Genomic DNA, 13238 nt, shown 5'->3' on the forward strand with positions numbered 1-13238 from the left:
ATAAAAATAAAATAAAATAAAATAAAATAAAATAAAATAAAATAAAATAAAATAAAATAAAATAAAATAAATGCATATATTATAAGTAAGAAAAAAAATTAAAAATAAATTTAAAAAACAAAATAAAACAGGCTGTCCTTGATGGATAAGGAAGATGTGGCCCATATACACTATGGAGTATTATGCCTCCATCAGAAAGGATGAATACCCAACTTTTGTAGCAACATGGACAGGACTGGAAGAGATTATACTGAGTGAAATAAGTCAAGCAGAGAGAGTCAATTACCATATGGTTTCACTTATTTGTGGAGCATAACAAATAGCATGGAGGGCAAGGGGAGATGGAGAGGAGAAGGAAGTTGAGGGAAATTGGAAGGGGAGGTGAACCATGAGAGACTATGGACTCTGAAAAACAATCTGAGGGTTTTGAAGGGGCAGGTGGGGGGTGGGAGGTTGGGGGAACCAGGTGGTGGGTATTGGAGAGGGCACGGATTGCATGGAGCACTGGGTGTGGTAGAAAAACAATGAATACTGTTATGCTGAAAAAATAAATAAATAAATAAATAAATAAATAAATAAATAAATAAAAACATGCTGTCCTTTTAGTACTGCACTGTCTAATATGATCACTAATATCTTTAATATTGATCACCTCATGTAGACATTTAAATTAAAACAAATTAAAAGTAGAAATGTGTTTTTTCCAAACTAGCCACATTTCAAGTTCAGTCACATTTGGCTACTCAGTTGTGCCACAGAATTGACTATTTCCATCATCACAGAAAGTTCTAATAGACAACTGATGCTTTTGAAGGTAAAACAGATTAAAAAGTAGGCTGTTGACCCCAAGGAGATGCTTGACTATAAATAATATAATAACTGGGAAAAATACTTTCCCAATGCTTTCACATTGTGGTTGGTAGGTAAATATTTGTCAGAAATATAATATTTACTGAGAGAAGACAAGTAGGTAGAGATAATTTAGAATAACTCATATCTCAGCACAGTGTCTTGAATATCCAAGTGGAAAAAAACAAAGCTAACAAATATTTGAATTGACATCACTTTCCAAAAGAATCCTGAACTTTTCACCCATAAAATTGAGCGTATTAATAAACATGAGTTATGACTAAAAATTGATTTTTATTCTTATTGCTTAATTTATTTTTTAAAGATTTTATTTATTTATTTGAGAGCAAGAGCGAGAAAGCATGTGAGAGAGAACACAAGCAGGGGGACGGGCAGAGAGAGAAGTAGACTCCCTGCTGAGCAGAGAGCCAGACAAGGGGCTTGATCCCAGGACTCTGGGATCATGACCTCAGCTAAAGGCAGGTGTTAGCTGCTTAACCTACTGAGCCACCAAAGCACCCCAGTAACCTTGATTTTTAAAAAGCCATAGTTGAATGTCAGTGGCTATAGAATTAGTTAATAGATCTGATACTTTAAATCAAATCCAGTATATACAATATTTGCCATTTTGTGTGTGTGATTGTATTTTATTGTCACCTTAACACAATTTTTCATAGATACATTCATGATGTATTGAAGTATACAACAATTAAAATCAGAAAATTATTTCTAAAATACAACCTTAAGAGCTTCTGTTTAAAGTTTGGATTATTATTCCTATAGCCAATTTAGTATTTCACAGAGTATAGTCTCACCTGAAGAAACTATCCTAACATTTCTTAAGAGTGACACAGGAGACGGCGCCTGGGTGGCTCATTGGGTTAAGCCTCAGCTTTCGGCTCAGGTCATGATCTCGGAGTCCTGGGATCGAGGCCCACATCGGGGTCTCTACTTCGCAGGGAACCTTCTTCCTCCTCCCTCTCTCTGCCTGCCTCTCTGCCTACTTGTGTCAAATAAATAAATAAAATCCTAAAAAAAAAAAAAAAAAAAAAAAGAATTACACAAGAGGAAGAGATGGAAAATAGATCTAAATTCTAGAACAACATGCCCTTATTAGCCACAAGACTTTAGGTCTGGTTTCTTAGACATAAAATTACAATAAAGATACTTTCCAGGTCAGCCTGAAGAGGCTATGTGTGAAACAAAGAAAAGGAAGCTGAAAGCACTTATAAAGTATAAAACTCCATAACAGTAGGAGATATTATAATAATCATGCTTTCAGTAACATCTGAAGACAACAATGTGTATCCTCATTTCTACCTCTGACTGAGAGTTTTAGGGTCTGCCAAGCTTGGAGCTGTCTCTTCTAGCTTAACTATCTATCTTTATCTCTACCTCTATATGATAAATATATCTCTATCAGAATTACTTTATTACCTATATTTTATATATCTACATCTATAGGTGGATAGGTGATAGACAATTTGCCAACTCTTTACGGATGAATGTCTGCCGCACCAACAAAGATAATGTCCTGGGATGAGGGTGAGGAGGCAGATATTCTGATATCTTCACCGCTTTCCTTGAAGTGAAATTATGGACTCATGGTGATCACTATCAATTTCCCTTATTGCATTTAGGACCCTGACGAGCAAAAATTCTCCTCCACTTTCTAAATGTCATAAGCAAACAAGCACATTTTCCCAACAAATGAGGTTCAAAAAGGGAGTTTTTTGACCTTGCATGTTTTCTTTCCTTAGAATATGTATGTTTTCTCTCATAGGAAAGGGAATCTGTAGTTCTCGAACTATCATAGGGACAACAAAGAATGATGACAGAAGTTTGAAGTCTCAAGTAGGGAATTTTCCTGAAAGACTTCCACAATCCTAGCTTTCTCCCAATATTTTTCCTAAAGATGCTATAGGGATTAATAAGAATGTAGTTCAGAGAATGGGATACCTTCGGGATCCCTAAATGGGACAGAAATCAACAACAGGGTTGCTTTTTTCTGACTTCAGCAGATTATCCTAGTATTCACAAATAAAAATGTGCAAGCTAAAGGGGAAGGAATAATTCCATTCCCTGAAAATCCCACTGTCTCATGCCTTATTTCTCCAGTAACAGTATCCTTTCTAATGAGTGGAACATGAGGAAAAGAAATTCCCATTTTACGTTCATTCAATTCCATAAATTCACTCATCAGTTCTCCAAAGCTAAGAACGAGTCCTAGAAATAGGTTGCAATGGCCATTCTAACTGAGCTCATATTTAAAATACTTACTTTCAAATATATTTCTGTTTTACTTGTACACCAAAATCCATCATTATAATTTCCCTTCTTCTAGTTAATACACACTATCTGACATGGCAAGCAAACAATCTTCTTTGAAAACATTGATCAGAGTATCATTTTTAGAAACTGTGGACCTGATCTAAAAATTGATGCCTTCATAAGAATGTGCCACTCTTCACTGATTCCATCTGTCTCACAGTGTTTTCACTATAGGTTAGTTTTGATCAAATCATTTTCCAAGTAATTTATCCTTAAGCTAGGAGTATTCTTGGAATCATTTTTTTTTCCCTTTAGATATCCATGATACGCTTAGTAGTTCTTCTCATGTAAATATTAGCAGTTACCTTTGGCAAACATTGTATTTAACAACAACTTCTGAACCAGGCTAGCTGAACTCACTCAAACATGACTGAGACCTTTCGCAGAACAGTTGAAGAATGCTTAGCAACTCTAGTGTCAGAAAACAAACTCAGAATGAATGTCTCTTGTCTAGGTCAAGGCAAATGTCAGGGCCAATGAAGGGTGAAACATGATGATAGAGATTTGAAATGAAGGGCTGGGGTAACAGGTGCTTGGCATGGGCACTGAAAGACGGGCGAGAAGTGCTACAAAGTACTAAGGACAGCGATCACACTGAGAGGGGACAAAGAAAAGCCTCAGGCTTCTCCCTGCCAGAGAAAAATAGAGCCTGTACATAAAATAGCTTCAAAGTGGCATCTGAAGAGACATTGAAATTTGGAGCATCTTTTTGTCTAAACAAGTCTCTTTTCAAGGCCCCAGTGAAGCAACAGGAGCCTATTTGAATATGTAGAAACAGGTACAATTGTTTTGTCAGTGAGTTGGCACAAAGAAAAGCGAGGGACAAAACAATACAAGGAAAGAAGATGAAGGTTTCCTAAGCAAATGCTATGTGAGAGGTGTTGTGGTTGACAAGTTCTCTACTTTTATTTTTTTAATGTCTGTAATAACATCCTGAGGTGGGATTTTCTTCTCAATTTTAAAGATGAAGACTAAGTCTCATAAGGACACTCAGATTATAAGTGGTGATCTGACATTTGAATAGATTTTTGTTTTTTTTCTGATTCCACACCCAGGGTCTTTGACATACACTGACTTGATTACAGATGGCCTGTCCATTTCAATGTTAGGTCATTTACTTGACTGTCACTGAATAATGCTGAAGGGGTTTGAGAAATTTAAATATTGTTACATCAGATGTTCTATCTCCTGATCTAAGCATTTTATTTCATTTTTAGTCTACCAGAACTCAGTAAACTTAATATATCCTTCCCTTATTAATGAGGGCTCCCAAAAATAACTTTAGCATTTTAATTTTGTTTAAAATGTTTGCTTCTCCACATATCAAATAATATTCTAATCAAGATGATCCAGTACACAGTTAACGAAATAATTAAAAATAGCTGTAAAACATTAAATAAGAGCTCTAATACATGAATGTGTTGGTCTGAAAATATGGAGAGTATTTGGGAAAATTTGGAAAACATAAATTGCATACTGGTATTACCTAAAATTTCACTTATTCAAAAGAGATATTCTAATAATTCATAAAATAGAAATTCAAATATTTAAGGTGAAATTTTATAAGAAAAATGTACATGTTTATGTAGTAAATATATATTCAGGTTATCATCATTATAAATAGAATATGAATAATAGAATAGATATGAACCTAGGTATTTCTCAAAGATTCCTTCATTTCTACAATATCACATATAGATGAAATTGTACAATATTATCAAGATGAGGCAGTTTTATAAATTCTAGAAAGGAGAAAATAATAGTGTTTTTTGTTATTCTTCTTCTTTGATTTTTTTGTTTTTTGAGTTTTTTTGCCCCATATAATGAAACAACTTTTAAGATTTTGGACAGACAGGTAACTAAATAAGTAGAAGCTGGTAGACTTCAAGTTGTAAATATATTAGCTGTTGGTTTGAATTTATAATAAGGATATTTGATTAAGAAGGATATGATAAAAACAAACAAACAAAGAAACAGCAGAGCCCCATCATGGGAGTGATTAATAAAACCACAGCCATGTACAAGTGACCTTAGCAAAGGAAGTAATGAATTCTCTCCAGTTCTGTAGTCCTATCATTCTCAATGGGTTCAAGATGATTATGTGCCTGAAGGGCACATTGATGGAAATATGGCTCTCCTCTGACCAGAAAAGGATGACCCAACTGAACACAGCACCTAGGGATTGCCAAGACAAGTTCTTTACTTCCTTTTACATTGTGTGGCATATCCCTGGCCTCGGGACCTGCCTCTTCTCCACTCTGTTCCACCTCACTGACAATGAAACAGGCAAATGTGAGCAGCAGCAGTAAAACAAGTTTTCCAGAACTTATGAGTATGTTTCTTGTCTTTGGGCACAACAAGAATGAAAGTAGCTAGGTAAGATCTATAGTAATAATTATAGTCCAAGGAATATCTTTGGGTGAGCATCAAGCTAATTAATAAGAATATGTAAGGTTGAAGATAATTTATGTCTGTGTTAAGTGGTATCCAACCATTAGCCCTTATATATGACAGTTCTCAAGTTAATCAAACCCCTTTAACACAAAGGTAGAGTTTACAGGAGGTAAATGTAATTTAAAAAAAAGAAGTTATATTATTCTAAAGTCAATGCAGCAAAAAAGATTTTAGGAGAAACAAAAATTTTACATATATATTGAATATATGTGTGTGTGGGTGAAATCATAATCTCATCATTTGTTACAATCTGTATACTTCTTACCCCCACAAATAGTACTTGTTATTTACCTTGTTGAAAGTGTTTAAAAATAAAATATTGCTTAAAAGGAAAAATGACCGTGATTATTATTGTCCTTTTTGTGGTTTACCATTATGCAAAGTTGGTACCAAGCCAAATGGCAATACAGAAGAAAGTTTACTCCCAGCATCTTGCTAATCTCCAAGCTCTTTAATACCCACATGTTTCTATCCGTGAAACATCCATGAATGGAAACTCATAGTATGCTCTTTTCATTTTCACCCCAACCTAAGGAGTATTTCTCATCATTCAGTCACAAATTCACCTCCTCTCTGTCCCATTCCTTCCCTTCTCTCTAGGAAATGATAAATGAATAAAAATTATTCAGGTCAAGTAAATGAAGACGTTAACTAGATATCATTTCTCGGTAACATAACTTTAATTAAAAACAGAACAGTGTTTCTCAAACTTTTGTGGCCATGAGAATCATTGGAGGGATCCTTAAAATACATATTGATGGGCCCCACCACAAGAGTTGCTAGTCCATTAGGTCACAGGTAAAGCCCCCAAATTTGCATTTCTACCAATACTCAGGTAATACTGATACAGTTGGTTCTTTAAGAACTGAGTTAATAATTTATTTTATTTTATTATTTTATTTTATTTTATTTTACTTTTTTATTTTATTTTATTTATTTTTAAGAATGAAGTTAAACATTTTAATTCACTAGGACAGTTAAATAGTGAGGTATCTGACTACTCAGCGGGTTTTCTATTCCCCTTCATATTATATAAGACAGCCCTAAAGTTAGGGCTAACCCTGTAGCCCTACACTTAATATAACCCTAAAACTGTTTTAAATTTTTATCCGCTTGCTTTGCATAGCATATAAACAAACAAGATAGAACAATTACCTTTCCAAAATATGAAAACAATCTTATCTGAAGTGAATTGCAATGTTTGCTGGTTATTTTACCAGGTTACCTAGAACAATTGGCTCTTTAAGATACAACTATCAAGCAAATTTCTTCCCCAATTCCGCTATGTACAGTGAACTCTTACCCTTCCCCATGTATTCTAACACACAAATAGAATCATGCTTATTGTGTGAGTTCTGATATTCAAAATTGGAGTTAACATTATTGATTTTAATCACCTAGAGTAAGATCAATGATGCTGGGATGATGTTCAATTGTAATTCTCAGCCACCTGATAAATATGTTAAGATATCTGGACAATTTCTAAGTTGCTTAGATTTTCCACCGTTTATTTTATTGCACTTTTGTTTATGTTCAAAAATAAATTAATAATATCTCTTGAACAAATGCATTTTCTGTTCTGAACAATCAATTCATTCCTTAGCCACTTATTAGTTACTTAGCCACTTATTAGTTAGTTAGTCACTTATTTTATACACACACACACACACATACACAAATTATTATAAGATTTTCTTGTAGAATAGGGAATAATGTTCTTGAAATTACAGTGTTGTATTCTGGTATGACACAAGCTGTCATGAACTTAAGCAATAATGGTGTGAGCTCACTCAATAAATAAGGTATGTTTAAATGGGCATAATTTTGATTGAATAACTTCAAAATATTTGAGTAGTACTAATGTTAGATGTAAAAATAAATAAGTGAGCTCTTTAAAGATTGATTATTTTGGGTTGAAAAGATTATTCAAATAGCAAATATTATGGAATAATAACATAACTCAAATATTGTAAAAAGTTTAAAATGTATTCATTTTTTCTTTACTATAAATAGATGATGATCATTTAATAAACCATAATTATTCCTATGTAAATTTTAACCAGATTATATTATTTTTAGACTCTTCACTTTAATCATTCAATTTTTCTCTATCCATTCCATTTCTAAAATTCTTCCTATCATTATTTTCATGCAAGTAGCAATTTAGTCAAAAACTCTGCTCTTTAGTAAGAGCAGAGTTTGGAAGAAAAGAACAAAAAAGTAAAATGTTAATGGAGGAATCTACAAATTCTGAATAATTTCATTTACCATTATGCCATCAATTCTATAGCAATCATATCCAAAATAAATAACATAATCAGCATTTCTTTCTTCATCCAAAATATCCAATTTTAGCTTACATGTCTGGCTAACAATGAAGCTATTTCTATTTCTAACTTAAAATGATGCAATTTCTAACTTGAAATATCTTATACCCACTATAAATTAAAGAAACAAATAATTTTAGTAACCTGACAATATCAATGTTATTTTTACTTAATATTTTGAGGCAATACCTCTAAAAATTATAATTTTTAATGTCAAGAAACATTACCACTGAGTGGACTCAAACACACATAAAATCACTATGTCTTTTGATGCAAAATATAGATGATATTAATTTAGGCTAAATTAATAGTTTAAACTCCTTTATCCCACTGTGAGATGATAATTAATTACTAATTAGCACTACTTGATTACAGGCACACATAGCAAAACTCTTGATTAGAAACCTTGTACCAAACCTCCTATGATAGCCTATATGAGCTATCAACTATATGGACTGAAAGGTTATCTGCAAGATTGCCAGGACCAGCTTTCAAAACAAATTTCCACATCCTCCTATCAAAAATAAAAAATTAAAAAAAAAAAAAATTTCCACAAAGTGGTGTGTTTTTTTGTTTTTGTTTTTTTGCAGCAAGTTGGTAAGTTGAGGTTGTCAGCAATTACCTTTTTCCAATCTTAAGGGGGAAAAACCAATAATAATATTGAAATGTTTTAAGAAAGAATTTCTGATGACATTTAGTGAGTTACTGAATAAGATAAATCAAAACTAAATTAATAAATCAAGGTACATTTTCCAAAAATAAGGGACTGTGCAAAAAACTAGATTAGTTTAACTAGATATAAAGGCTGTGTATTTACTGAGCTCTAACGAAAGTGAAGGTTATGGTGTTATTTATTGCAGAGATTTGATGATACGGTCCACTGTTCACCTGAGACCACCAAACAGAGCATTCTTAAACCTGCTTCCTATCTCAGTTTTCAGTCACTGAGCATTTCCTCAGAGTGTACTTCTGTTCAGCTGAGATACAGTATTACGGTATCTTTCAGACTACACTTAACAATATCTGTAAATAAAAGCAAGGGCATCACAAGTCATTATTTCCCATGAAATGAATAAAGACTAGATACTTAAATGCTTTATGGTGTTCCTCAGTATAACACACACCACAGTAACCATACACACATATGTGTATGTTTATTGCATTTAAGTTGATAATGAGAGCGTATTTCCAATTTTGTATGTTTTCCTTACCTGTCAAGTTCTTCAGTCCAAGTTCTTGAAGTCCAAAGTTCCCATCTTTTCTATAGTTTAAAAATACTGCCAAGGCATATCGATCCTCATACAGTTTTGTCCCACGGATAATGCGCAAGTTCTCCAGCGGCAGGTAACGAAACTGATTAAGAGCCACTAACACATAGCCTGTGACTTCTCGAATAGACTGAAAAGACAAAAACAATTGCCTTTGTTAAAAAAAAAATAGAGATTATTTGTCAGTACATTAATTTCCCCATTATATTGTAAATAGTTACCTTGATAATACAAGAAAACAAAAGGTTACATTCTCATTTGAAGTATGAATTGTACTCTTTAAAAAAGTCATGAATGTGGTTATAGTAAAATAATGGATTTCATTTATAAAACATTCTTCATAACTAGAATCTGAATATAATTAAAGGAATAAATATCTCATTTTCAACAGACTAAAATGAGGTAAGAACACCTAGATATCATCCAAAGTTTTTATAAGAAGCAAGCTTATCACAAGTAAAACAAAGCTGCATCAGTCTGTAGACCACGAGACATATTTTAAACTGCTATACTGATGTTTAAAGCTATCATTAGCAAAGACAGTTAGCATATATGTCTCAGGGAAACACAAATATAATAAACAATATGCATTAAAGACTGATAATAACCTCTAATTTAATTACAACAAAAAAATTTAAAAATTTTATTTATTTATTTCAGAGCAGAGAGAGATTGAGAACAGGGGGACGGGGAGGAGGAGGAAGAAGCAGACTCCCTGCTGAGCAGGGAGCCCCTCGCCTCCCTCCTGATGCTCAGTCCTAGAACCCTGAGATCAGGACCGGAGCTGAAAGAAGACATTTAAGCAGCTGCGCAACCCAGCACCCTTACCTACAGTCACAATTTTTATTTTTACTATTTATTGTTTAACATAGCATAAATTAATTACTTGAAAGTTTATAGTACCTTTTAAAGAAAATCACAAAAAAAGCCCTTAGGTTTCATTTAAAGTTAGTTTTTCAGTAAAATAACCTACATTGTGACAGCTATGAACAGCATGTATTAAGGTTTTAAAAAATTAAATATAAATAAGTATATAATGTATAAATATATAAAATTGAATATATAATATATAAATATATTAAACACAAAAATATAAAAATATGTATATATATATATAAAATGCAGAGGTGGTAAAATGTTTTATGTTCTTTTAATGTCAATTTCATGTCTTTATAGACCTCTTAATTTCGATGTTCCTGTGTTCAATCCTTGGTACTGTCTTTTCTATCTACTCTCATTCCCTTGGTGACCTTATCTAGTTTCAAGGTTGATGATCTCCAAACTCTTACTTCCAACCTGTCCCCTAAACTCCAGATTCCTATCTAACTGCCTACCCCACATCTTCACCTGAATGCTACTAGACTTCTCAGATACTCCTACGCATATCTGAATACGCATCTTCCTTGCCCCAACCTTCCAACAGCCTTTTTCATCTCAGTTGTGGTCAATCCATCCTTATTATTTTGGCCAAAGTCTTGGGGTCATTCTTGACTCCTCTCTTGCACACCAAATCCAATCCATCCTATTTGTTCTACCTTTAAAATGATCAGCAATTCAATCACCTCTTATATCAACCACTGCTATCATCTGAGGCATTATGATTCCTTTATCAAGGAATAGGTCTCCCTATTTCTATAGGTCTCCCTATTTCTAATTCTTTTGATTCCTTATTATGTATTCTCAGTTAAGGCTGGACCTGATATTTTTATTTATTTATTTTATTTTTTAATTTTTTAAGTAGGCTCCATGCACAGCATGGAGTTCAATGTGCAATACTTGAATGGATGACCCTGAGACTGAAACCTGAGCTGAGATTAAGAGTTTAAGAGTCTATGCTTTAGCCAACTGAGCCACCCAGATGCCCTTGGACCTGTTTTTATTTTTTTTTTAAGATTTTATTTATTTGACACAGAGCAAGCGAGAGAGAGAGACACAGAGCAAGCATAAGCAGGGGAGAAGCAGTCTCCTTACTAAGCAAGGTGCCTGATGTTGGGCTCGATCCCAGGATTCTGGGATAATTACATGAGTCAAAGGCAGACATTTAATGGACTGAGCCACCCAGGTGTCCCGATCGTTTTTTGTTTTTTTTTTTTTTAAAGATTTCATTTGTTTATTTGACAGAGAGAGACAGAGAGGTCACAAGTAGGCAGAGAGGCAGGTAGAGAGAGAGGGAGAAGCAGGCTCCCCGCCAAGGAGAGAGCCCGACGTGGGGCTCGATCCCAGGACCCTGGGATCATAACCTGGGCCTAAGGTAGAGGCTTAACCCACTGAGCCACCCAGGCGCCCCCCAATCGTTTTTAAATGTAAATCAAACCATGACACTCCAAATCTTAAAGCCCTGAAACATCTCCCAAGTCACTTAAAATAACAGACAAAATTCTTTCACGAATGAGTCCAAATCTATCTGTTCTGCCTAATGCTACAACAACTAGCCATATGTGGCTATTGAGTAATTGCAATGTAAAGTTGTTGTGAACTGAAATGAGCTATTTTAAAGATTCCATGTTGAAATCATATTTTAGATAAATTGAGCTATATAAAATGCATTATTAAAGTTCATTTTAGGGACACCTGGGTGGCTTAGTGGGCTAAGCCTCTGCCTTCAACTCAGGTCATGATCTCAGGTCCTGGGATCGAGCCCCACATCTGGCTCTCTGCTCAGCAGGGAGCCTGCTTCCCCCACCCTCCACCTGCCTTTTTGCCTAGTTGTGATCTTTGTCAAATAAATAAATAAAATCTTAAAAAAAATAAAGTTCATTTTAACCTTTCTTTTTACATTTTTGTTATGGCTACATGGAAATTTAAAATTATTTTTTTATGGCTGTCACTACATTTCTGTTGCACAGTGCAATATTATATGATGTATATCATATATCAATTCTTTTTGTAACTTTTTCTTTAACTCTCTACCTTTCTACTCTACTGTCTACTCTATTCCAATTTTGCTGGTTTCCTTGTTCTTCTAACGTTCCAAGTGCTCAGTATATATACTCTTAAAGTCCCGAGTTTCTTTCCCTTTTATTACCTTTTTGGTTAATTTCCTCGCTGCCTTCAAGTTTTCTGTCAAATCTGTCTCAGTGGAAGACAATGCTAACTAACAATCCTCACAAACTTGCTGCTTGAATTTTTATTGTCCCTATAGTATTTCTCACTTTCTAATTTACTATATAGTGTATATATTTATTATATTTAGTATTTATAGTCTGTCTCTCCCATTCTCAGAATATAAGCTCTGCAAGGGTAAGCACTTTCATTTGTTCATTTGTGTCTTATGTGACCACAACAATACAGGCACATAGTGAGACACCAATAAATATTTGCTGAGCACTCTTGCTTTTCTCTGCCCATACCTTCACCAATTATTGGTAAAATCCATAGAGTCAAGAGAAGTGCCCATCTGGAGCCTGCATTCCTTTTCTCTAGAGAAGACCCATGTTCCAAACCCCTTTGATCCCAGAATTTCACTCCCAAATTGCCCTAATCCCTCCTCTAGATCCCATGATATCATCTTTCCAGTTCTCTTCCCCAGTCAGGGGACTGTGCCACCACTTTAATAATGCACCACTTGGTATATGCCTAAGCATATACCAAGCAAGGATAGGTGGTCCAGGTACAGATGTGTGAGTGGAAAATACATAGATGCTAAAAGTACAGGCCAAGGGTCCATTCACTCTGCTCAGAGCTTCCTATAATACTGGTTAAAGAACTGGTTAGAGGAGGGGCTAAAGGCTGGAGTCCATCTCTCTCCATGCTACCATACTCCTGAGGATTCCAAAAATTTTAACATTTCACCCGGCCATCCAAGTTATTAGAAAGATATTTCTGTCATAGTGGGAGGTTATATATTTTAATAATAATTATTTTATTTAAAATAAATAATAATGACACAAAATATATAGACCTTCATTTATACTCTCATCCCAGGTGCCACAATTCTTAGGAATGAACCTGCTAACACTAATCATCTAGAAAAGTAGAAACCTATGGAGCAAAGGGTCCATTAAGTGGA

General features: G+C 34.2%; 1 protein-coding gene across 1 annotated transcript in view; it reads right to left on the reverse strand.

The window, feature by feature from the left end:
- ERBB4 (erb-b2 receptor tyrosine kinase 4) overlaps nt 1–13238 on the reverse strand; it is a 1176406-nt gene that overhangs the window by 539230 nt on the left and 623938 nt on the right. The window contains exon 3 of the mRNA XM_059395472.1: nt 9173–9359. Within this exon, the coding sequence (XP_059251455.1) occupies nt 9173–9359 (187 nt within the window). The remainder of the gene's footprint in view (nt 1–9172; nt 9360–13238) is intronic.

The sequence above is a fragment of the Mustela nigripes genome, chromosome 3 (assembly GCF_022355385.1).
Source record: "Mustela nigripes isolate SB6536 chromosome 3, MUSNIG.SB6536, whole genome shotgun sequence".
In the NCBI taxonomy this organism is placed as follows: domain Eukaryota; kingdom Metazoa; phylum Chordata; class Mammalia; order Carnivora; family Mustelidae; genus Mustela; species Mustela nigripes.